Consider the following 26847-nt stretch of genomic DNA (forward strand, 5'->3'; position numbering starts at 1 on the left):
TCAAGATACTAACCAAATATGCCTGCAATTATCATTTACCTGCTTACTTCCAAAAATGGTCTAAATAAAATTGTACAAGCTACCACCTTTTTTTATGTATCACGATTTTCAAAAAAACTGTGTTGTGTGATACAAATGCAAAAAGCATGTTAAATATCCTTCCTCCCAATTAATTTCTATGTGAGAATTGCCAGAACAATCAGAGATCATGTAACGTGATCTTTGTTGTCGCATATAATGTGATATGTTACAGGTTTGGTTCGTATTTCCTGTTAAAAAAGAAATAAAAAAGAGGGACAACATCTGAAGAATTAAACAGGATATTTTTGATCTAGACAAAAAAATGTGTTAGCCTATTATGTGTGGGTTCCTCCATCATATAACTGGTTAAGCAGAGATGTCCCTAAAAACCTTTACATATTGCATCTTAGCCCCCCTGTTTTGGGGTTTTCCAACATTTTGACAAGTATCTACTTTTCTCATGCTATTGCTGCATGCTTGAAATCTACACATCTCTGAGTGACTGTCTGCACTGTCAGTGAGAACAAGGTTCAGACGAATATACAAATCAAATTTATTTATAAAGCCCTTCGTACATCAGCTGATATCTCAAAGTGCTGTACAGAAACCCAGCCTAAAACCCCAAACAGCAAGCAATGCAGGTGTTGAAGCACGTTGCCTAGGAAAAACTCCCTAGAAAGGCCAAAACCTAGGAAGAAACTTAGAGAGGAACCAGGCTATGAGGGGTGGCCAGTTCTCTTCTGGCTGTGCCGGGTGGAGATTATAACAGAACATGGCCAAGATGTTCAAATGTTCATAAATGACCAGCATGGTCAAATAATAATAATCACAGGCAGAACAGCTGAAACTGGAGCAGCAGCACGGCCAGGTGGACTGGGGACAGCAAGGAGTCATCATGTCAGGTAGTCCTGAGGCATGGTCCTAGGGCTCAGGTCCTCTGAGAGAGAGAAAGAAAGAGAGAATTAGAAAGAGCACACTTAAATTCACACAGGACACCGGATAGGACAGGAGAAGTACTCCAGATATAACAAACTGACCCTAGCCCCCCGAAACATAAACTACTGCAGCATAAATACTGGAGGCTGAGACAGGAGGGGTCAGGGGACACTGTGGCCCCATCCGATGACACCCCCGGACAGGGCCAAACAGGAAGGATATAACCCCACCTACTTTGCCAAAGCACAGTCCCCACACCACATCAGTGATCATCAACCCACTCAAGTGACGCACCTCTCCAAGGGACGGCATGAAAGAGCACCAGTAAGCCAGTGACTCAGCCCCTGTAATAGGGTTAGGACCATATACCATTGTCGTTGTCTTAAATAGCCTATTGACATGTCAACAAAGTATGTATCAAGTAATGTACTCACCTTTATTTGTTGCTTGTATGCCTCTGTAAAGTCTGCAGTACTACTCACTTTTGCTGATCAACAAAGATGATAAACCTAAAATCGTCAAGATGGCCGTTTCTCGTAAACAGGAAAAGACTCCGAAGACAAAACTCGGTGAGCACAGGCTTGGCCAAATGTACTTTTAGCCCAGAAACAAGATGGCGTTGAGGCCTCAATGCTCTGAGTTAATGCCCATTTTCTGGGATTAAAGGTAAAAAAAATAGTAATACAGCGCTAATTTGACCGCTTCACATTAAAGTACACCAACCTACGGTGTAAGGAAAAATAGAGCCAGCCATTTATCTATCGTAATTTACGAAAAATCGTACAACGTCTGCTTGATGATGGTTAAACAATTGTTTTATTTTTTATTTAAAGTTAGATTCAGTTGCGGATTTGTTAAGGCGAATCCGATTACGTGGGTTTCGGAGCTCTACGTGATTTACTGTGATTTTCTGTACTCACACGCAAACACAGTCAATGTGAAGTGACACAGTGTGGGGCTTACAGACAGAGTTTGCAATAGTTACCTGCGTTCGAACCATCACCATAGAAACACCCACCTGTAGCACGCGCTCCAGCAGGTATATTGCACTGGTCAATCCCCAAAGCCAACACTTCCTTTGGCCGCCTTTCCTTCCAGTTCTCTGTTGCCAATGACTGGAACGAATTGCAAAAATCTCTGAAGCTGGAGTCTTATATCGCCCTCTCTAACTTTAAGCATCAGCTGTCAGAGCAGCTTACCGATCACTGTACCTGTACACAGCCAATCTGTAAATAGCACACCCAACTACCTCATCCCCATATTATTACTTAACCTCTTGCTCCTTTGCACCCCAGTATCTCTACTTGCACATCATCATCTGCACATCTACACTGTGTGGTTGTTTTTGTCACACTACTTTGCTTTATCTTGGCCAGGTCGCAGTTGTAAATGAGAACTTGTTCAACTGGCCTACCTGGTTAAATAAAGGTGAAATAATAATAAAAAATAAAAACAGGGAAGTTAAACATCTTTTTTTCCATTATGCATTAAAAAGTCTAGAATGTATTTTTCACGTTGTAAGTGGAGACTGAGGAAGTAGTAATTGCCCCACAAATATTAGACAACTGCACAAGCCCTAATGTAAATCAAAGGTGGGAGAATAATATGAGTAACTCATAACACCAGGGCTGGATTAATGCAGGGGCTTATCTATCAGGTATGAAGGTAAGACCCAGATGCAGACCGCATCGAATGAACAAGAGTTTAATATTCCAACAGGGGCAGGCAATCGACAGGTCAAGGCAGACAATGGTCAGAAAACCAGAGGTGAGGCAACGGTACCGGGTGGCAGGCAGGCTCAGGGAAGAGCAGAGGTCGGTAATCCAGAGGTGGGCAAAGGTACAGGTCAGCAGGCAGGCTCAGAGTCAGGGTCAGGCAGAGTGGTCAGGCAGATGGGCTCAGAGTCAGGACAGGCAAGGTTCACCACCAGGAGCTGAGACACAAACCACTGGTTGACTTGAACAAACAAGACAAACTGGCAACATACAAACAGAGAATACAAGTATAAATACACAGTGGATAATCGGGAAGATGGGCCACACCTGGAGGGGGGTGGAGACAATCACAAAGACAGGTGAAACAGATCAGGGTGTGACATTACCGGAGTTGAAGCCCCTGAGCCCAAGCCCGTGGGGGGCCCAAGCGCCAGCAAAAAGAAGTGTTAAACAATATATTTTAGATGTTTCAAAGTAGCTATCCTTTTGCTTTATAACAGCTTTGCACGCACTTGGCATTCTCTCAACCAACTTCATGAGGTAGTCACCTGGAATGCATTTCAATTAGGTGTGCCTTGTTAAACGTTAATTTGTGGAATTTATTGACTTCTTAATGCATTTGAGCCAATTCCTCCCCTAACCGAGACGACGCTGGGCCAATTGTGCGCCGCCCTATGGGACTCCAGATCACGGTCTGTTGTGATACAGCCCGGGATTTAACCAGGGTCTGTAGTGACACCTCTAGCACTCTTGCGCTGGGTTACGCGGGAACATAATTTGGTAGGAGGGTTTAGGTGTTTTGTGTTTATTTTCTTTTATACTGATGTAGCCAGAGCTACTACTGTATGTAGTGTAGTAAACCATGATTACCACGCACAGTAGGTGGCGGCATGGACCCTAAACGTTTGTTCGCGGACCGCCATTCTACCATAGAAGGAGAAAAAGACGAGGAAGAACCCGAACCCCCGTATTGTTATTGACTCTTTCTTGCATGACACGGACCTATCTAACGTGAAATAGCTATCAACGACCGTAAGTAGCAGACTTTGATGTATTTATATTAGGCCTAAGAATGATTTACGTTAGGCCTGTCTAACACACTAACGTTAGGCGCTAGTAATATTCTGCCAGCTAGCTAGCCAGTTTATGTCAGCTAGCGAGCTGTCACAAGCATCAATCTACAGTGTTCCGTTAGTCTATACAATTCTGTTGAGTGACTCAGGATTACAAAACCGTGTCAGCCATGCCCAACACTGAGCATTTTCCTTCAGGTGCTTCAATGGAACATGTCAGGGCTGTTTATCGTTAGCTTCGACTTTTTGTCTGTGAATGGGGGGTTTCACTAGTTACCACAGCCACAAAGACATAAATATGGCTAAAGTGTACACGGACTATTTCGAAAATGCTTCTTCTTAAAATCAGAGTTTAAACCTAACCTTAACCACAATGTTATCCGTATGCCTAACCATAACCATAAAGTAAGACCAGAGAGCACATTTTTTTTATTCGTGAATTTTTTACTTCATAGCCAGTAACAACCATCTGAATGGGCTAGCTATCGTTTGCACTTTCCATTCTGTAACCTTACCTAGCTAGCCGTCTGAGCTATTGTTTAGGTAGCAAGCTATGTCTTACCTTTACTTTTCAACACTTTTAGGCAGCTAGCTAACGTAAAGGAAAGAGTGGACGAGGAGCGGGACACACCACACATTCTACAGAGATGGGCGCTGTTGTTTCCCGGTGGAAGGTAACTATATGCATAACAAGTCCTTAACAGTAACGTAAGCTCGTTTAGCTATAATAATCCAAAGTATTCTAGCAACCCTGGTTTATAAACGCAGATAATGACTCTGCCACTTGGGTATGCTATTTGGCATTAGGTTGAAGGTTATAGCTACACTCCCTGCCTGTTTCATTACATTGGTGTCAGAAGCGGGAACCCCAAACCTTCTGGCCTGAAGCCGAGGTCCGTCTACTGTGCCACAAAAGCATGCTTAAGTGGCACAGTCGTTATCCAAGCTTATAAACCAGGGTCCCTATACAACTCCTCTAATATTCATATGTGAAAACATACTGAATTGTAATTGGATGCATTTTACCACCATATCATACTGTGTTATGATTGGTTAAGACCACCCAAATGGTTAGGTCATGGGCAGTTAGATCCTGGTTGGTGACATGTGAACATGCCAGTTATAGCTAGCTAATAAAGAGCTACGTTAAGAAATATCCTGTAGTACTGCATTTTATTATTTTGTACAAAGTGTGCAAAACAAGACAACTCCCTTTCAAAGAGCATGTCCTTGCGTTAGACTTCATAGGACGCCGTCTTACAGGAACGCACTCACTAGTGGATGGGAGCTCCGATCCCACTTCTGACACCAATGTAATGAAACAAGCAGGAAGTGAGTCTCGAGCCATCAACCTTCTTGCCTGAAGCCCAGCACGCCATTGATTGTGCAACAAAAGCATGCTCAAGTGGTAGTCGATCTCTGCGCTTATAAAACAGGGTTAAATAAATCTGGAGAAACCGACTACTCCACTGTCTAACTAGCTAGCTACCAACCCAATGCTCCCTTAGCATTTCAAGGTTTCAGTTTAAATTAACGTAATCAAGTAGCCTACATCACTGACTAGTCAACTGAACTGTACTGTCTGGCTAGTGTCAGAATGGAATTGAGGCAATGTTTTTGGCGTTTGAGGGCATGCATGATGTGTTGAAGTTAATGTTCATAATATCTATTAATTACCTTTTTTATCATTCAGAGAGAAAAAGCGTTCCATTCAGCACACACATCTGGTCGTAGCCATTTGTTTTGAGTGATTCAGAAGTAAATTGTATCTAATCTTCAAACAGGCAAAACCAACGACGGTGGAACTTCTAGAAGGCATTGACAAGGTAAGTATTAGGTTAAATGTTGCTATAAGCCCTGCTTTTCAACATTATATAGGCTACTAGTATTCAAAAAATTGTTCACGGCACCAAGCTTCTCCCACAGTCCTGTCCATGAGCTTCATCTTGTATCTGTCTGTAATTATCAGTCAGGCAGTGATCTGTTTTGATCTTTTAGTGACAGGTGCAGATGTCCACAACTCTGACTTTGGCCAGCACATTGGCTGTCAGATACTAGATACTAGGTTATACTTTTTAGAGAAGAATTAGAACGCTACATTAAACCCTTTTTAATTGTAGCATAAGGCTGGGAAATACTCTGGCATTACCCAAGCATTCCATAATTCTTATAATCCAAGTATTACATGTTATCTGTTATAAAATACTTGTCATGGCATTTTGTTGTCTTTTCAGGATATTAAGGACCTTGAGGAATTTAGAGCGAAGAATCAGAGATTGGAGAAGTTGTGGGTGGGAAGACTGCTTCTGTATTCATCTGTGCTTTATCTTATTACTTGCATAAGTGTTTACTTCTGCTATCTCCCCGAACAATGGACAGGACGCATCGTGATGACTTTGCCCTTATTTCTATTTCCTATTTTGTAAGTATAGCCTACTCTGTCCACTGCCACACATAACCTTAAAGAGGCAATCTGGGATTCAAACAACAATGAAGTGGTGCTCTTTTTTTGTTGTTGTTGGTAAACATGGGACTGGAGGAATGTACTCACTCTCAGATTCATGTTTTATAGCTATACTGTGTTTGTTTGAAATTACATTATTTACAAACATCGGTGTATAGCAAGCTTATATTTTGGTTTCTGATAAGAAAGTTGTATTCTTCAAGAATCAATGGCTATATATCCTTTATTTAAAATTATAAAAAAATGTATGCACCAATCCCTGATTACCCCTTTTAAGTATGTATACTCCTTTGTAAAGATGTTTGTTGGCAGTTCAAAAGTACCCCTGGCACATAAGTCAGCGAAGATGCCGAGCATCTACATTTTTCATTCACATGAAATCTTCCAGGCACAGATATATATATATATATATATTTATATATATTGTTTTGTTTAAATCAATAGTTTTTCTTATTCCACAACTGTACTGGTTTTGTGCATCTAATGCCAAAGTTACTTTTCTATACTATAGCCTATACTACTCTTTCAGGTCATGTCCTGCCATGTAACATTTCCACCACATAATCTTCAAAGTGAAGAATCTTCTGTTTTGTTCCATTGATCACAAAATGCTTTACCACAGAAAGTGATGCTCTCTCTGATCTGCTTTTCTGAGTAACTATTCAATGGAAGACTGTTTCTGCTGCATTCTAATATTCCTGATTGCTTTTCAGAGTGTGGTTTATGAGGAAGCTGCTGTTATTCCTTTTCTCAAAGCGAACGGAAAGAAACAGTAAGGCTTCTCTTAATTTTATTCCATTTTTGTTGGCCCATCAACCACCCCCTTCTTTGGAGGACAAAAGTAACTTTGTTCTATATTTTTGTTTTTACACACGTAGGATTCTCTTCTTTACATTAAGTTTATATTATCTTGTTTTTAATTGCAAGTCTGTCCAATTGTAAATGTCCAATTGTTAAAAAAGAATGATAATACTAAAAATATTTATCAATATAAATGTCTCTTAAAATGCAGATGTTTGAAAATGCATGTGTTTCATGACATATACTCAACGCATTCCTTGTCACTTTTGTTTCAGATGACAAACTAGAAGATTTAAAAGTTGAAAAAAGAAAAATTGTAAGTGTAGGTTTTTATATCTAATTTCTTCCAATCATTTTATATAATTCAGGGCAGAGCTGGTTTCATGGACACAAATGAATCCTAGTCCTGGCCTAAAAAACATGCTCAATGGAGAAACCAGCCCTTTAGTGTTTTGAAGTAAGCGTGTTATTGATCCAGAGCTGAAATCTTAAATGACACAATGCCTCTTTCCCTGATTGCCCTTTTAATACCCTAAATGTTTAATCGTATCATGAGCTCCTTGCACAACTCGCATGCGCTCTAACCTTTGAAACACATTGATGTAATTTGTGCTGATCTATGCAAATTACACCCCTTTTTGTCTCCTACCCGTTTCCCTTAGTAGAGGGAGGCTCTTTGCTACAGCAGGCAGGCATTGAGTACAGGTGCCTCAAGCTTACAATGGAAGTCTCCTGTCTTCTTAGGAAGCCTTTATTGAGCTCTTAGAGCACTTTGCAGTGAGCTAATTGCCAGTGCTAAGAAATAATCTAAAATCAATGCAGGCTAATTGGCAAAGAGACTGTGTTCCATAAAGCGCTCCCTTAACAATTCTCTGTAAATGTATAGCCTTAAGCATGGAGAGGATGTCATTTTCTGTCATGTCTAATAACTTCCAATAATTGTGGCTGATGGATTTTCACACCCATTACTGATTTTGGTGCATGTTATTATTTATCTTCTACTAGCTAACAATGAACGATGTTTGGTGTTTAATTGCAAACCATATTGCTGGCTTGCAAAATCAGAATTTCCTTACATAGCAGTTTTGGTGTTCACACCGACGGGTCCCCTTCCTCACTCAGCCCCAGTTTTTTTCTGCCACTGAGTACACATTTTCGGTTACAACAAATTAAACCACTAGGATAATGTTATAAGCGTAAAATCTTAAAATCCTGTTGTAAGGTATACATAGACACTATGATTTACTATATGTGTTTATCATGTTATTGTATTTGTATTTATTATGGAACCCCATTAGCTGCTGCCAAAGCAGTAGCTACTCTTCCTTGGGTCCAGCAAAATTAAGGCAGTTTATACCGTTTTAAACATTTACAATACATTCACAGATTTCACAACACACTTTGTGCCCTCAGGCCCCTACTCCACCACTACCACATATCTACAGTACTAAATCCATGTGTATGTATAGTGCGTATGTTATTGTGTGTGTACGCGCACATGTGTCTATGCCAATGTTTGTGTTGCTTCACAGTCCACGCTGTTCCACAAGATGTTTTTTAATCTGTTTTTTAAATCTAATTTCACTGCTTGTGTCAGTTACTTGATGTGGAATAGAGTTCCATGTAGTCATGGCTCTATGTAGTACTGTGTGCCTCCCATAGTCTGTTCTGGACTTGGGACTGTGAAGCGACCTCTTGTGGCATGTCTTTTGGGGTATGCGTGGGTGTCTGAGCTGTCTGCCAGTAGTTTAGACAGACAGCTCGGTGCATTAAATATGTTAATACCTCTCATAAATAAAAGTAGTGATGAAGTCAATCTCTCTTCCACTTTCAGCCAGGAGAGATTGACATACATATTATTAATATTAGCTCTCTGTGTACCTCCAAGGACTAGCCGTGCTGCCCTGTTCTGAGCCAATTGCAAAGTCTCTCTTTGTGGCACCTGCCCACACGAGTGAACAGTAGTCCAGATGCGATTAACTAGAGCCTGTAGGACCTGCCTTGTTGTTAGTGCTTTTAACAAGGCTCGTGTTTTTTTTATGGACATACTTTTTCCCATCATAGCTACTGTTGTATCAATATGTTTTGACCATGACAGTTTACAATCCACAGTTACTGGATTGCAGCTTCATCATCTCAACTTGCTCAATTTCCACATTACTTATTACAATATTTAGTTGGGGTTTAGTGAATGATTTGTCCCAAATGTAATGCTTTTAGTTTTTTAAATATTTAGGATTAACTTATTCCTTGCCACCCATGTTAAGTATTGCAGCCATTTCAATCGCTGTAGTAGCTGACATGTATATGTTGAGTCATCCTCATACATAGACACAATGGCTTTACTCAAAACCAGTGGCATGTCGTTAGTAAAGATTTAATAAAGGGGTCTAGACAGCTGCCTTGTGGAATTCCTGATTCTGCCTGGATTATGTTGGAGAGGCATCCATTAAAGAACACCCTCTGTGTTCTGTTAGACAGGTAACTATTAATCCACAATATAGCTGGGATGTAAAACCATAACACATGTTTTTCCAGCAGTAGACTAGGATCAATAATGTCAAAAGTTGCACTGAAGTCTAATAAAATAGCCCCCACAATCTTTTTATAATTTCTTTCAGCCAATCATCAGTAATTTGTGAAAGTGCTGTGCTTGTTGAATGTCCTTGGGGTACGTTTCTTTCTAATATGCTGGTGCAACCAACTTTTTGTAACCAAAGTAGCTCAGGTGTGGCACCTGACTACACGACTGAACAGTAGTCAAAGTGCGACAAAACTAGGGCCTGTAGGACCTGCCTTGTTGATAGTGTTGTTAAGAAGACATAGCATCACTTTATTATAGACAGACTTCTCCCTGTCTTAGCTACTACTGCATCAATATGTTTTGACCATGACCGTTTACAATTTGGTGTTACTCCAAGCAGTTTTGTCAACTCAACTTGCTCAATTTCCACATTATTTATTACAAGATATAGTTTAGGTTTGCCACTCCTACTTAGTGAGGATGATGAGCACGTAGATGAGCTTCCCTTCGAAGGTTTCTGACAATTGTTGCGGAAAATTCTTCGGTTTTGCAAAGCCACAGTTTCATCAGCTGTCCAGGTGGCTGGTCTCAGACAATCCCACAGGTGAAGAAGCCAGATGATGTCCTGGCTGGCATGGTTACATGTGGTCTGTGGTTGTGAGGCCGGTTTGATGTACTACTAAATTCTCTAAAATGACGTTGGAGGTGGCTTATGGTAGAGAAATGAACATTCAATTCTCTGGCAACAGCTGTGGTGGAAATTTCTGCATTCAGCAAGCGAATCGCACACTCCCTCAAACTGCACATTTTAGAGTAGCCTTTTATTGTCCCCAGCACAAGGTGCACTTGTGTAATGATCATGCTGTTTAATCAGCTTCTTGATATGCCACACCTGTCAAGTGGATGGATGATCTTGGCAAAGGAGAAATGATCCCCAACAGGGATGTAAACTAATTTGTGCACAACATTGGAGAGAAAAGCTTTTTTTGTGTATGGAACATTTCTGGGATCTTCTATTTCAGCTCATGAAACATGGGACCAACACTTACCAAAATGTTTGTTGTTTACTGGTAATATCCCCTTCTTTGTATTCTTATGCTGTGCAGATAGTTCCTTAACTGATTTTATTTTTAAAACTTTATTTCTACAGTTGGAAGAGGTGATGGAGACTGAAACATACAAAAATGCCAAGTTAATTCTTGAGAGATTTGATCCTGAAGCAAATAAGAAAGTGGTAAGTACAGTATCTGTTTTTTAAATGAACAAATGACTTAATCTGCTATTTATTTAAATTATGAATTGATCTGAGATTATTTTATTTTGAAAAGGAAATGGAATTCACGCCAATCAGGCCAGGTCAGATGACTCCTGGACCGGGCCAAGGTGAAGGCATCCTCTCTACATTAGTTGTTTTAGTATTCAAGCATAAAGCCAAAGATTGTAAAACTATAAATGCCTTACTTACCTTTTGATTGCTACCACATTTCTGTGGTTGACTAGGTTACATATAATTGATCTGTTCATGTGCTCACGGTGTGAGCCTGAGCTGTCAGTCCTGTATAATTGATTACATTCAGGAGAGCAGTCACACACTTCTTTCTCTACTTTTAGTCAATGAACAAATAGGTTGACCATAATTGAGTGAGCGCTTGTGGGAATTGTTTATTCAATGCCCCTTGAGGACTTCCGTTCAATGAATGGGGGCGGCAGGTAGTCTTTGTTGTGCTGCAAGGTTGGGCAAACTACGAGCCCAACCATGTTTTTTTTCAGGGTGGGGGGGGCATTATTAAGGGTTAAAAATATGTCCAGGCCTCTCTTGAATGTCTAAAACTTAATAGAAAATATGTAGAAATGATAATGGACCGACGTAAAATAAAAGGTTAAATAACTGCACGTTTTCTGGCGCAGAAATAGTTTGACAAACAAATCGGGTCAGCAACAATAACATTTTGTTTCTCTGAATTTCGAAATCCCGATTTGGCCCTCGAGTCAAAAAGTCTGCCCACCCCTGCACTAGTGTATACACCCTTATGTTATACTGGGAAATTGTATTTCCATAGCTAGAGCTGACAGTGAGAATCAACCACCTCTGCATAATAAAAATCTTTGTGAGAAGGTGGAGACGTTTAGTTAGACATTGATATGCAAATGCTGGCTGAAAAGTACCAGTAGCCCCACTTTGGCCCCAAGTGAGAGCAGGTCCGCAGGATCCATAGCCCAGTGAGACACGGGTGCCGGCCTTCGTAGATGGAAACAGAAGAACATGAACTTTCTGGGTTAAACACTGCGGTAAATGTTGCATGGAAATGTGCCATTACAGATGTGGGCCAGCAATCGGAATGTTGCCATTTTGAACCCCTAATCAGACAGGAAAAATCTGGCATGATGTGAGTCGGCAACCAAGGGTTGCTGGTGTCAAATCCTAGATGCCATCTCTTGCCGTTGTGCCCTTGAGCATGGCAAGAAAATGTCCCTGTACTTCAGCCCACATTACCGTAGATATGCAAATTAAACAGAATGCCTTAACTCAGAACCATTTGTGTAGTGTCCCCATTTTGAGAAAGAATACCTTTTCTACATGTCCCTCTTCTTCAGAACTCCGTCAACGCAACATAGCCTTGAGGCCCCCTGTCATGGGTGCTGGAACCACCCCTACGGGTCCCCTTCCTCGCTCAGCCCCGGGTGGGCCCCCAGGAGGACCCCCGGATAGAGGTCTGTCTTCCGCAGTCGCCCAGCAAACCATGATGAGGAGACCCCCTATGACACCCTGCACCCCTATCCAAGGAATGGGTGAGTAAAGATCTAATAGGATAGTTATTTGGCCTGTTTTGAATGAGAAATAATTATTTCATAGTTATCAGAATTGTACAAAAGTTCTATAGCGCTTTCTGGTCCCCCTATATCTGGGTTTACTAAACTCTTGTGGCCCACGACCCTATTTTGATATCAGCAACTTCTAGGTGACACCACCATGTGAAAAAGGCAATGTAATCAAAGCAAGTTCAATCTGACAGTATTTCAATCTAATGGAAACATCAGGCAATAATTGTGTATATTCTTATGTGTAGAAAATAACAATCATTGCTAGAAAAGATTTGTCTATTGTCTAATGAGAGCGGACCAAGTAATTTGGTGTCACTCTAAAGCGGAAAGGTGGAATAAACGAGTCAGGAGTAGGTTTTCTTGATTGAACACAGTTCTCTATTGAGAGATTTCTGACAATACAAACACTCCAACAAAATCAATGAGAATCTCCCAAGGAACAACTTACATCTTCTTTAGATCACACAGGACGACTATCTTTAATTAAACTATAACAACAATCACAGATTTGTCACCGTCTTAATTGATCTTCTTGGATAGCTCCCCTCTCTAGGTAGTCATTCTACAGAGAGAATTTATCTTCCCTCTGTCTGCTGGTTCCATCCTCTCTCTTATAGGGGAAAGAGAATGTCATTAGTACTGTCAGCTGTGCTTAATTGCCTTTGATTACCTTGTGTCACATGCCTTGTTGTGCTAATATCTGTGAGCCCAGCCTGCCCTCTGGTGGTCCTTCCACACTACTTTCCATCTAAAAAGGATTCAACTGATCTACACAACCTACTCAACATTTTCCAAGTGAAACTTCCTCAATGAGCTTTGACACCTTGATGAGCTCATTTCCTGACGATGGCTCACCACTCCTTGTACTCGGTGACTTCAACCTCCCGATGTCTGATTTTGTTTATTTCCAACTGTTTCTTTCCCCTCTTTCCATCTTTTAACCTCACCCTTTCTCAGTCCCCTCCCACTCACAAGGCAGGCAATATGCTTGACCACATCTTTACTAGAGGCTGTTTGTTTCCTTTACTGTCTTGTCTCTCCTCCAACCCTATCCACTCAGCCTTACCCAGATGGTAATGTGCCGTTGCAGTCTTCACTACTCTCCCCCATTCTCATATTCTATCTTATCTCAGTTCTAGGCCCTCTCCTCTTCTCTCTGTACATGAAGTCACTCTGTCATATCCTGCCATGGAATCTCCTGTCATTGCTATGCGGATGACACTAAACTACCCCCCCCCCCCTTTCTGACACCAAGGTGGTGACACCCATCTCTGCATGTCTGGAAGATTTCTCAGCTTAAATGCTGGCCCACCACCTCAAGCTCAACCTCAATAAGACAAAGCTGCTCTTCCTCCTGGGGAAGGCATGCCCGCTCCAAGACCTCTCCATCATGGTTGACAACTCCACTGTGTACCCCTCCCAGAGTGTAAAGAATCTTGACGTGACCCTGGACAACACCTGTTGTTCAAATCAGTGACTCGCTCAAGCAGGTTTATGCTCTACAACATCTGTAGAGTATGACCCTACCTCACACAGGAAGCACAGCAGGTTCTAATCCAGGCGCTTGTTATCTCTCGTCTGAACGACTGCAACTCGCTGTTGGCCGAGCTCCTCGCTTGCGCCATCAAACCCCTGCAACTTATCCAGAACACTGCAGCCCTCCTGGTGTTCAACCGATCTTCCATGTCACCCCACTCCTCCCCATACTCCACTGGCTTCCAATCGAAGCACGCATCCACTACAAAACCATGGTACTTGCCTACGGAGCACAGGGGGGTCTATTCTTAAATCTTACACCCCAATCCGGATACTCCGTCCTGCTGCCTCTGGTCTCTTGGTCCTCCTATCCCTCAGCTAAGTCCACTCTTCTTTGTTCTGGTACCCCATTGGTGGAACCAGCTTCCCCCTGATACTAGGGCACCAGAGATCCTGCCAATCTTCCGAAAACAACAGGATGGCTATCTCTTTGAAGAGCATCTTAAATAATCCCACAGCAGCCCCCCCAAAAAAGGCCTTTTGTGAACAAACACTCGCACTTGCCTTTTTTCATCCCTTACTAGGTCGGACTTTGCTGATGAGGAAAATGTACTTGATATGTGGTATATGATCATCCCAACCACGGCTATGGCGGTCATTATATTTTGTCAGCCAGTGATTGTCTAGCAAATATCTGCCGGTCTCACGATAATTGACTGTTAATTAACATAAATACATTTAGCATCTTCTGGCTTCAACGCATAGCCTACAAGCATCTGATGCAGACCTTTTGGAACATCTATATTTTAAGAAGTGTAATATACCATCACAAATCCATTATTTATTTTAGGCAGGTCTAAAGAAACATTATATGAAGAAAATGTAATCTATTTCATAAGGACAACTGTTCTTCTGTTAGGCCCTGATCTGGCTGTGGGCTGCAGTAGCAGACAAGATTTGCTTAGAATTCTGTGGCATTATTTTATAGTGTGAAGAAGACAATTGAACATACATGCATTAGGAAAGTTTTCAAACCGCTTCACTTTGTCCACATTTTGTTACGTTACAGCCTTATTCTAACATGGATTAAAAATAAAAAAATCATCAATCTACACACAATACCACATAATGACAAAGCAGAAACAGGATATTAGACATTTTAGCAAATTTATTACAAATAAACTAATCACATTTACGTAAGTATTCAGACCTTTTACTCAGTACTTTGTTGAAGCACTTTTGGCAATGATTCCAGCCTCGAGTCTTCTTGAGTATGACGCTATAAGCTTTGAACACCTGTATTTGGGAAGTTTCTCACATTATTCTCTGCAGATCCACTCAAGCTCTGTCATGTTGGATGTGGAGCGTCTCTGCGCAGCTATCTTCACGTCTCCAGAGATTTTCGGACGGGTTCAAGTCCGGGCTCTGGCTTATTTACATAAGAATTCAGACCCTTTGCTATGAGACTTGAAATTGAGCTCATGTGCATCCTGTTTCCATTGACCATCCTTGAGATGTTTCTTCAACTTGATTGGAGTTTACCTGTAGAATATTTAATTGATAGGACATGATTTGGAAAGGCACACACCTTTTCTATATATATAAGGTCCCAAGGTTAACAATGGATGTCAGAGCAAAAACCAAGCCATGGGGTCGAAGGTATTGTCCGTAGAGAGCTCCGAGACAGGATTGTGTCGAGGCACAGATTTGGGGAAGGGTACCAAAACATTTCAGCTGCATTGAAGCTCCCCAAGAACACAAAACATTCCATCATTCTTAAATGGAAGAAGTTTGGAACCACCAATAATCATCCTCGAGCTGGCTGCCCGGCCAAACCAAGCAATTTGGGGCAAAGGGCCTTGGTCGGGGATTTGGAAAAAGTCAAGGGGTCTGAATACTTTCCGAATGCACTGTAGCTGAATAAAATTGAAAGTATATTTTCTCCAAGCGATTTGAGGAAGTGCGCACATGCGGCTATAGAAACAGGTACTCCTATATGCTTAATTTAAAATTATTTATTTAACTTTAGTTGTGATACAAACATATCTTTTTTATTTTAATACATACTACGGTTGCATGATGTGACTACTGATGATTTGAATTAAAATTGCATGGAAGGCATGAGCTCTGCTTTTTTTTTTGCTCAGGCTGCAAACACTTCATCACTCTTAACCACTTGATATTGGCCGTTATGCCCCTTGGCTGAATATACTAGTTATAATTATTTTTATTTATTTATTTCACCTTTATTTAACCAGGTAGGCTAGTTGAGAACAAGTTCTCATTTGCAACTGCGACCTGGCCAATATAAAGCGTAGCAATTTGACACATACAACAACACAGTTACACATGGAATAAACAAAACATACAGTCAATAATACAGTAGAACAAAAGAAAACAAGTCAAACAAAAAGAGTGCAAATGAGGTAAGTTAAGGAAATAAATAGGCCATGGTGGCGAAGTAATTACAATATAGCAAATAAACACTGGAATGATAGATTGCCAGAAGATGAATGTGCAGGTAGAGATACTGGGGTGCAAAGGAGCAAAATAAATAAATACCAGTATGGGGATCCGGTAGGTAGATGGGCTGTTTACAGATGGGCTATGTACAGGTGCAGTGATCTGTAAGCTGCACTGACAGCTGGTGCTTAAAGCTAGGGAGGGAGATGTGAGTCTCCAGCTTCAGAGATTTTTGCAATTCGTTCCAGTCATGGGCAGCAGAGAACTGCAAGGAAAGACGACCAAAGGAGGAATTGGCTTTGGGGGTGACCAGTGAGATATATCTGCTGGAGCGCGTGCTAGATATATCATAAAGAAGTCTTGATTGTGAAGGTCTTTAAACCCCTTGCTGTGGCACATCTAAATATGTTCAGAATGTAATATGTTCATACAAAATCAAAAATGTTGGGGGATGAGGTCCATTTGTTTGCAAAAGTAGTGGTTGTCATTATTTAAGAACAACTTAACCACTAGGTAGCTTAACGGTTAAGAGCGTTGGGCCACTAACTGAAAAGGGTGGTGGTTTGAATTTTGTTATTTTTTTTTAACCTTTATTTAACCAGGCAAGTCAGTTAAGAACAAATTCTTATTTTCAATGACGGCCTGGGAACAGTGGGTTAACTGCCTGTTCAGGGGCAGAACGACAGGTTTGTACCTTGTCAGTTCGGGGGTTTGAACTCGTAACCTTCCGGTTACTAGTCCAACGCTCCAACCACTAGGCTACCCTGCCGCCCCCGAGCCGATTGAGCAAGGTACTTAACCCTAATTGCTCTTGTAAGTCGCTCTGAATAAGAGCGTCTGCTAAATTACATAAAAATAAAAATCCCCTGTCTCTGCAAGTTCACTCCAATTTGATAGTGAGTGTCAAACAATTATTCAACCTCAGAGCTGCTTTTAAAGCATGTCTGGGATACATTTTCAGACCGGCATAGATCAGGGGTTTGCCATGTTGTCTTGCAGAATTACACAAATTAACTTTTTGGCCTATATTAACATCTTCAGGTTTGGGTCAAATCCAGTACAACACATCACTGAGCGAAACCCTTTGTATTTTCCTGTATTGTGGTGGCAGAATCATGCTTAAAAATTATTATATATTTTTTTACATTTAACCTTTAACTAGGCGAGTCGGTTATAAACTATTTTTATTTGCAATGAAGGCCTACACCGGCCAAACCAGGACAATGCTGGGCCAATTGTGCGCCGCCCTATGGGACTCCCAATCACGACCGGTTGTGATACAGCCTGGATGTTATGGGTATGCTTGTCACTGGCAGGGACTTGGTTTGTCAGGATCAAATGAAATATTAAAGTAGCAAAGCCCGGGTAAAAAGTTGGAGGAAAACATGCCTCAGTCCTCTGAATACCTTACCCTGGGATAAAGTTTTATCTTTCAGTGGAACAATTGCAAAAATTGTAATGCCACAGACACACCAGAATGGCTTTCCAAGAGGTGTTGAGAGTTAATGAGTGGTCCAGTCTCAGTCTTGTCTTAAATCTGCTTGATAATCAGAGACAAGGTTTGAATATCGCTGTACATCAATGGTTACCCTAAGAGTTGTGCAAACTTGGTAGAATCTTATTCAAAATGATTTACAGCTGACAAATGTAATCCTTTTTCAAATGTTTTTATTTGAAGACAGCTAAATGTGAAAACTGCAAGCGATATGTAGACTTTCACTTAGCACTGTATGTAGCCCTCTAAGTTGCTTATGGGTTGTTAATGGATTCCAGTGTAGATTATTAAAATACTTGACCTTATTTTCTATGGCCTATACTTTTATGTATCCCAAATCTAAATGCCATATTATGCACTAAACACGGGTGATTTACATTCTTACCTTTCAAGAGAAACCTGTTAATAACTAGCCTGTGTAGTTTTTTTTAAGGCTGTAGTATTAAAATGTGTAGAAACTAAACTAAGCACTAGTTGTCACTGTGTTCCTATGATGTGCTATAATGTTAGGTATGCACCCCCCAGGCCCACCCCTGGCTAGACCCGTCTTACCTCGAGACCGAGGTGCTGTGGACAGAGTCATCGAATACCTTGTGGGAGATGGCCCTCAGAACAGGTCTGTACTTCCGTCCAAAGCATTTCCAATGACCTCATTACTGATGTGCTTCGTAGAGTACTATGCCTACAGTGAGCAGAGGATCGTATTCTCTGTTTGGCATCACTATTTTGTGCTCATCAGTTGTGACAGTCACTGTAACATACAGCTTTAAATGGTAGACCTTTACTGGAGTTCTTCTTTTAACAGTTTTGCATCTAGGCCACTTCAAGGTTGATCTCTTCTCACTTTTATGTATGCTCTTTTATCCCCAGATATGCCCTTATATGCCAGCAGTGCTTCTCCCATAATGGTATGGCATTAAAAGAGGAATTTGAATATATTGGTAAGATTTTGAGAAATACTGCTTCCTGTCACTACCCTTCAAACACTGCATTAACTTTGCCCTTCGGTGCTTGGCTGCCAGCTTTGTATTTTGTATTTATTATGGATCTCCATTAGCTGCAGACAAGGCAGCAGGTACTCTTCCTGGGGTCTGGCAAAATTGAGGCAGTTATACAATTTAAAAAAAACATTACAATACATTCATAACATATTTCACAACACACTTTGTGCCCTCAGGCCCCTACTCCACTACCACATATCTACAACACAAAATCTATGTGTACAGTGCGTATGTTATCATGTGTGTGTATGCCTGTCTTTGTGTTGCTTCACAGTCCCCGCTGTTCCATAAGGTGTAGCTTTATCATTTTTTAAAATCTGATTCTACTGCTTGCATCAGTTACCTGATGTGGAATACAGTTCCATGTAGTCATGCTCTATGTAGTACTGTGTGCCTCCCATAGTCTGTTCTGGACTTGGGACTGTGAAGAGACCTCTGGTGGCATGTCTTGTGGGGTATGCATGGGTGTCTGAGATGTTTGCTACTTTAAACAGACAGCTCGGTGCTTTCAACATATCAATACCTCTCACAAAAACAAGTGCATATCTCCTCCATTTTAAGCCAGGAGAGTTTGAAATGCATATTATTAATTTTAGCTCTCTGTACATCCGTGCTGCTCTGTTGTGAGCCAATTGCAAAGTCCCTCTTTATGGCACCTGACCACACGAGTGAACAGTAGTCAAGGTGCGTTTAACGAGAGCCTGTAGGACCTTCCTTGTTGTTAGTGCTGTTAACAAGGCTAGTGCTTTTTTATGGACAGACTTCTTCCCATCCTAGCTACTGTTGTATCAATATGTTTTGACCATGGCAGTTGACAATCCACAGTTACTGGATTGCAGCATCGTCATCTCAACTTGCTCAATTTGGTTGAGGTTTAGTGAATGATTTGTCCCAAATGTAATGCTTTTAGTTTTTTAAATATTTAGGATTAACTTATTCCTTGCCACCCATGTTAAGTATTGCATCCATTTCAGTTGCTGTAGTAGCTGACATGTATAGTGTTGAGTCATCCGCATGACAATGGCTTTACTCAAAACCAGTGGCATGTCGTTAGAAAAGATTGAATAAAGGGGTCTAGACAGCTGCCCTGTGGAATTCCTGATTCTGCCTGGATTATGTTGGAGAGGCATCCATTAAAGAACACCCTCTGTGTTCTGTTAGACAGGTAACTAATAATCCACAATATAGCTGGGATGTAAAACCATAACACATGTTTTTCCAGCAGTAGACTAGGATCAATAATGTCAAAAGTTGCACTGAAGTCTAATAAAATAGCCCCCACAAGCTTTTCGTAATTTCTCTCAGCCAATCATCAGTAATTTGTGAAAGTGCTTGTTGAATGTCCTTGTGTTACGTTTTTTTCTAATATGCTTGTGCAACCAACCTTTTGTAACCAAAGTAGCTCAAGCTATGACATCGAAATAAGGTTAATCCATTGAGCAGATGCAGTTATGCATCTTCAACATGTCTTAAAAAAAAGTTGTGGGGCAATTGTTGAAGCACATGGCACCTTGCCTTTGAAATAATGTTACTTACATTATGACCGTTTAGCTTTCAGGTGTGCTTACTGTTACGTCCTGAACCATGCAAGGAAGACCCGACCTCAAGCTCCAAGACTCCCAGAATTTAGCTTTGAGCGGAGAATGCGCTCGGAATCACCGACCCCAGAAAAATCTGCAGCGTCAGAGGCCACTGATGAGAGTGCACCCCCCTCTGGAGGTATAGTAACTAGAGTTACCTTTGAAAATGAACTAAGCATATATGTAGCACTTGGCCAAATCCAAGGGTCAAAAGATCAGAGGAGTTAAGTGTACCCAAATGTATCAGTGTTGACATTAAGGTAAAAAAAAAAGTTGTTTATTTTATTCAGGGCTCGAAATGAACAGGTTGTAAATTAACAGCACTGGTGCTCCCAACTTTAAAAATGTTGTTTAAATTTAAGAGGAACCAGAATTATTAAAAAATAATTATTATTGATTGAGATATATCCTACATGAATTCTAGCAACTTCTGAAGCACATGTTGTGCCCCATAAACTCATGTAACCCTGTTGATATAAATACAGTGGGCCAAAAAAGTATTCAGTCAGCCACCAATTGTGCAAATTCTCCCACTTAAAAAGATGAGAGGCCTGTAATTTTCATCATAGGTACACTTCAACTATGACAGACAAAATGAGAAAGAAAATCCAGAAAATCACATTGTAGGATTTTTTATGAATTTATTTGCAAATTATGGTGGAAAACTTTTGTTATTGACCAAATACTTATTTATCTCAATACTTTGTTATATACCCTTTGTTGGCAATGACAAACGTTTTATGTAAGTCTTCACAAGGTTTTCAAACACTGTTGCTGGTATTTTGGCCCATTCCTCCATGCAGATCTCCTCTAGAGCAGTGATGTTTTGGGGCTGTTGCTGGGCAACACGGACTTTCAACTCCCTCCAAAGATTTTCTTTGGGGTTGAGATCTGGAGACTGGCGAGGCCACTCCAGGACCTTGAAATGCTTCTTACGAAGCCACTCCTTTGTTGCCCGGGCGGTGTGTTTGGGATCATTGTCATGCTGAAAGACCCAGCCACATTTCATCTTCAATGCTCTTGCTGATGGAAGGAGGTTTTCACTCAAAATCTCACAATACATGGCCCCATTCATTTTTTTCCTTGACACGGATCAGTCGTCCTGGTCCCTTTGCAGAAAAACAGCCCCAAAGCATGATGTTTCCACCCCCATGCGTCACAGTAGGTATGGTGTTCTTTAGATGCAGCCACCTCTTCAAGGAATACCTAGGATAGGATAAGTAATCCTTCTCACCACCCCCCCCCCCTTAATGATTTAGATGCACTATTGTAAAGTGGCTGTTCCACTGGATGTCAGAAGGTGAATTCACCAATTTGTAAGTCGCTCTGGATAAGAGCGTCTGCTAAATGACTTAAATGTAAATGAAATGTAAATGTAACTCTGCATTCTTTGTCCTCCAAACACGACGAGTTGAGTTTTTACCAAAAAGTTATATTTTGGTTTGATCTGACCATATGACATCCTCCCAATCTTCTTCTGGATCATCCATATGCTCTCTAGCGAACTTCAGACGGGCCTGGAAATGTACTGGCTTAAGCAGGGGGACACGTCTGGCACTACAGGATTTGAGTCCCTGGCGGCGTAGTGTGTTACTGATGGTAGGCTTTGTTACTTTGGTCCCAGCTCTCTACAGGTCATTCACTAGGTCCCCCCGTGTGGTTCTGGGATTTTTGCTCACCGTTCTTGTGATCATTTTGACCCCACGGGGCGAAATCTTGCGTGGAGCCCCAGATCGAGGGAGATTATCAGTGGTCTTGTATGTCTTCCATTTCCTAATAATTGCTCCCACAGTTGATTTCCTCAAACCAAGCTGCTTACCAGTTGCAGATTCAGTCTTCCCAGCCTGGTGCAGGTCTACAATTTTGTTTCTGGTGTCCTTTGACAGCTCTTTGGTCTTGGCCATAGTGGAGTTTGGAGTGTGAGTGTTTGAGGTTGTGGACAGGTGTCTTTTATACTGATAACAAGTTCAAATAGGTGCCGTTAATAAAGGTAACGAGTGGAGGACAGAGGAGCCTCTTAAAGAAGTTACAGGTCTGTGAGAGCCAGAAATATGGCTTGTTTGTTATTGACCAAATACTTATTTTCCACCATAATTTGCAAATAAATTCATAAAAAAATCCTACAATGTGATTTTATGGATTTTTTTTCCCCCTCATTTTGTTTGTCATAGTTGAAGTGTACCTATGATGACAATTACAGGCCTCTCTCATCTTTTTAAGTGGGAGAACTTGCACAATTGGTGGCTGACTAAATACTTTTTTGCCCCACTGTTCCTGTCATTGTAATTAGTCATTTGTGTAATATTAGGTTTTGACATTATGTAATAGCACTATTTTGCTATTTTTACATCTCTGTAAAACATTTTGTAATTTATCAGATGCTCATCCAGAGCCTACATTTTTTCAGGAGTAAAATGTGCTTAATAGACATAATACATTGCATGGACTCACTTTGTATGCAATAATAGTGTTTAACATGATTTTTGAATGACTACCTCATCTCTGTACCCCACACATACAATAAGGTCCCTCTGTCAAGCAGGGAATTTCAAACACAGATTCAACCACAAAGACCAGGGAGCCAAGACTGTTAGATTTGCTTAAATTTGAATCTGGTATCAGGATAAATATGACAATGAGTCACCGATTTTATACTATGTATTTTTTATTAGCTAAATAATAAATGGCAAATGCAACTTTCGTATATACGGGTTCTCTGTAATACCACGCAGGGCAGAACAGAGAACTGACAGGATGTATGTAAACAGTATTCTTTATACTATGATAGACATAGTTCCAACACGTCTGTTGGCCTATCACAGTAGAGACTGGGCGTGGTTTAAACTTGCTCAGCCTATTGCAGGCGCTCAGGCGGGTCCCCGCCTCTTGGCGCTTCTTGGAGTCCTCCCTCCATCGATGTATAGATCCTTGCTGTTCTGGTATTGCAGCCTAGTTAGAACAGTTGCTCAGTTCCTGCTATTGTGTTGTTCAGTATTTTTCCATCTCAGTTAAACCTTGTGATGACCACCCCTCCCTATCACAACTTTGTAAGATACAGCAAGTCGCTCAATATTGTTACATACAAACACAAGGACAAAGCATCTGCTGGGCTGTTATCTACAGTTTTGCAACATGCAGGTCACACCATGTTACTCAGTTCTTGTCACACACAAACAGGCAAGTAGCAAGCAGTTGTTTAATCTCATAATGATGCTCCAGTTCACAAATGCAGACACCTCACACAACCAACATCAGATGATATTTAATCATATATATATACTAATGGCTATAATGTAAAACACAGGATCCAACAAGACCATGTCTCGCAAAGAAGGGCACCTATTGGTAAAAAAAAGCAAGCATTGAATATCCCTTTGAGCATGGTGAAGTTGTTAATTGCATTTTGGATGCTTTATCAATACACCCAGTTACTACAAAGATATAGGCATCCTTCCTAAACTCATTTGCCAGGGAGGAAGGAAACTGCTCAGGGAGTCCAGTGGTGATTTTTAAACGGTTACAAACTTGAATGGCTGTGATGGGAGAAAACAACTGAGGATGGGTCAACAACATTCTAGTTACTCCACAATACTAACCTAAATGACAGTGACCAACTTGGTTAGTCATGAATTCATAATCTTCAGGTCATTAAAACCACATGGTAAATGTAGCATAGTGTTTGTTGCTATAACAAACTCAATGATCAATTTAGCATTGTTGTCGTTTTGTGCATGTTTGTTTTATCCTAATATTTACCATTGCTTTATACTTTGTCTTTGAATAGCTGATCAAAGTGAAGACAGTGGTCCCAGTCATGTGGCTACCAGGGCGCCCACTGTATCTTTAGCAACTGCTTCATGGAGTTCAGTGCACAGTTTCGCCATTGTCCACCATCACCACAAAGGTCCCATCTTACCACAGCCTGGTGCTTTGCAGCCCCTTACAAATAATGATTTTAGTCCCACCAATCACTTACCCTGATTAAAGGCTATTTAAATTGACTTCTTGTGGCATCTGGCCCCATAATCATATCACAATCTTAATATGATCAAGCAACTAACAATCAGATTTGGGGTCAATTTATTTTTAATTCAGGAATTGAACTGAAATTTCCGTTTTACCCATCTGTCTGATATCACAGCTACACAAGCTATTGCATGGCATCACACACAATGATGTTGATGCATTATTTCACGTTGGACCATCATGTCCATTGTACTGATCCCACTCTTTTGACCCTGAAAGTTGTTGATAATTAACTTAATTCTGGAGTAATGTAAAGCTTCAGTGTTCACAGATCAAGTCATTGTATATAATATTAGCAGGCTGGGCATGCTGCAAATTATTATTGTAGTGTAATTACACAAAGTTAGTGATTTAATGGTTTGACTGTTCAAATTATTTAACCCTGTCACTCACTCACCCCCCCCTCTTTCTCTGATATTTTTGTGAATGTTTGATAATAGGCTGCTCTGACAATTTGACAGTAATACTTTACAGTAAATATATTAAAGTGGCTTATGAATGTGTGATTTGTACAAAGGGGCTCAGAGGCAGAGAGAGCGAGTCCTGTTATCTGTTATCAGAAACAAACAAGTGGTAGATCTGTATGGTTAATGTAAGCTTTATAAATGTCTGTCTTCTGGTTGTAGATGAGAAGGAGCTGGAGGCCCCTTCTGATGAAGTGGAGACTGAAGTTGAAAAGGCCCAGTCTACAGAGGAGACCCCAGACGCCAACATAGAGAACCCAGAGGCCGCAGAGACGGTACACACAGAAGAGGAGCCTGCGAGACCAGGAGAAAAGCAAGAAGTCCCCCAATTGGAAACAGAGTAGAAAACATTGAATTCCTACCCTCCCCTCAGCTGACATATATATATATATATATATATATCTATATATCAGCTGACATGGTGCAGTGTTTGTTTAAAAATCATGTGGTACCCAGCTCCTGGATTTACATAAGATGCTTGTAATGCACAATATTCTTTGGAAGTGAAGTAATAATCTAGAATTTACCACTTTTTTTCTCACTTAAACCATAAATTGGCAGGTGTGAAAGAGCATTTCTTACATTGACTTTGATTACATACTTGCCAAATCCACTTTCTTTTGAAAAGATACATTTGCCAAATGCACTGGTCCGGTCTGTCTTTCATGATTTGCTCTGATTGTGTTATTCATTAGGCTACACAATAAATAGTTAAGACATGTTTTACATTTATTTACAGCAGTTCTGGAAATATTTAAACTTATTCAATCGTAAGCCTAGTTGGGCAAAACTTTTGTTTACAGAGTGAAAGTAGAATGAATTGAGATATTATTTATTCTGGCCAAGAAGCAGTTCCATATATCTTCTTTCAAGCCTGTGTTATGTTCAGCCATGAAGTAAATAAAAAAATATATATTTTGTGTTGGAGCTTAATTTGTATGTCAAGTTTTTGGCACATCAAATCTTTGCAAATGGCTGTTTTTATTAGTATGTAGATGGCACGCCAAATGATTTTTTTTTTTAATAAAATAAAAGACGTGTTTTCAATCAATTCATGGTATACTATTGTAACAAGACAAAGGGTGCTTCTATTTCATAATATTCCAGGTTAGACTGCAGTGCTTTGCAAGCAGCGCCATAGTGGGCAATTCCATACAAAATTGGCCCAAATATATTTATTATGTTTTGGTTCTTACTGACATGAAATTCGTGGGAAGGATGTTTGGCATACCTTTGACTTATGCTAAATGTTTATTGAGTACTAATAAGTTGGGGAATTTGTGACATTTAGGCCTTACCCAGGCCTTAAGACACTACAAAGATTAGTAAAATTGTGCTTAAGTCATAAGTTGCATGGACTCTGCAATAGACTGTATTTGCTGTAAAGACTGTTCTCATTGTGTAGAAACCAGGGTCTGGCCCCCAAAACAAAGTTCCTCTCATCATTATCCATACCGGAGCCATCTCCATCCTGGTACCTCCCAGCACACAAACACCAACTCGTGCTATGGAAAGCAGTCATGTTAGGTTTATTACCGAAGGAATCGTAAATCTTCCGTCAGCATTAAGCCTCCAATCTAAGTTCTCACAGACAATAATTCTAAGAACCCCCTATTCTATTGCATAAAACAACCATTTGATGCAATAACAGCATTTATAACATAATATTGTAATTTTGCTCTCATAAACATGATTTTTGAATGACTATCTCAACTCTAGACCACACATACAATTTAATTGCAAGGTCCCTCAGTCGAGCAGTGAATTTCAACCACAAAGACAAGGAAGGTTTTACAATTCCTCACAAAGAAAGGCACCCATTGGTAGATGGGTAAAAATTAAAAAGCTGACTTTGAATATCCCTGTGAGCATGGTGAAGCTATTAATTACACTTTAGATGGTGTGTAAATACACCGTCACTAAAAAAATACAGGCGTCCATCCTAACTCAGTTGCTGGAGAGGCGAATGGTGACTTTAAAAAATG

The 26847-nt window shown here is 40.6% G+C and overlaps 1 protein-coding gene across 4 annotated transcripts; it reads left to right on the forward strand.

Annotated features, from left to right (window-relative positions):
* The first annotated feature begins 3563 nt into the window (after positions 1 to 3563).
* lnpk (lunapark, ER junction formation factor) lies at positions 3564 to 25789 on the forward strand. 4 transcript variants are annotated; one of them, XM_064969350.1, is made up of 14 exons: positions 3564 to 3704; positions 4330 to 4419; positions 5530 to 5571; positions 5980 to 6167; positions 6923 to 6981; positions 7286 to 7326; positions 10685 to 10768; positions 10863 to 10917; positions 12130 to 12324; positions 18302 to 18407; positions 18662 to 18732; positions 20344 to 20511; positions 24157 to 24276; positions 25025 to 25789. In XM_064969350.1, exons 2-14 carry the CDS (start codon positions 4393 to 4395, stop codon positions 25204 to 25206), a joined length of 1338 nt encoding a protein of 445 aa, XP_064825422.1. In that variant the 5' UTR covers positions 3564 to 3704; positions 4330 to 4392; the 3' UTR covers positions 25207 to 25789. The 4 variants fall into 4 exon arrangements, with proteins under 4 accessions (XP_064825422.1, XP_064825423.1, XP_064825424.1 ...); XM_064969351.1 differs by having other exon boundaries at positions 3567 to 3704; positions 18317 to 18407; XM_064969352.1 differs by lacking the exon at positions 24157 to 24276 and having other exon boundaries at positions 3568 to 3704.
* Positions 25790 to 26847: the final 1058 nt, after the last annotated feature.

This window comes from Oncorhynchus masou, chromosome 6, assembly GCF_036934945.1.
Source record: "Oncorhynchus masou masou isolate Uvic2021 chromosome 6, UVic_Omas_1.1, whole genome shotgun sequence".
NCBI lineage: Eukaryota > Metazoa > Chordata > Actinopteri > Salmoniformes > Salmonidae > Oncorhynchus > Oncorhynchus masou.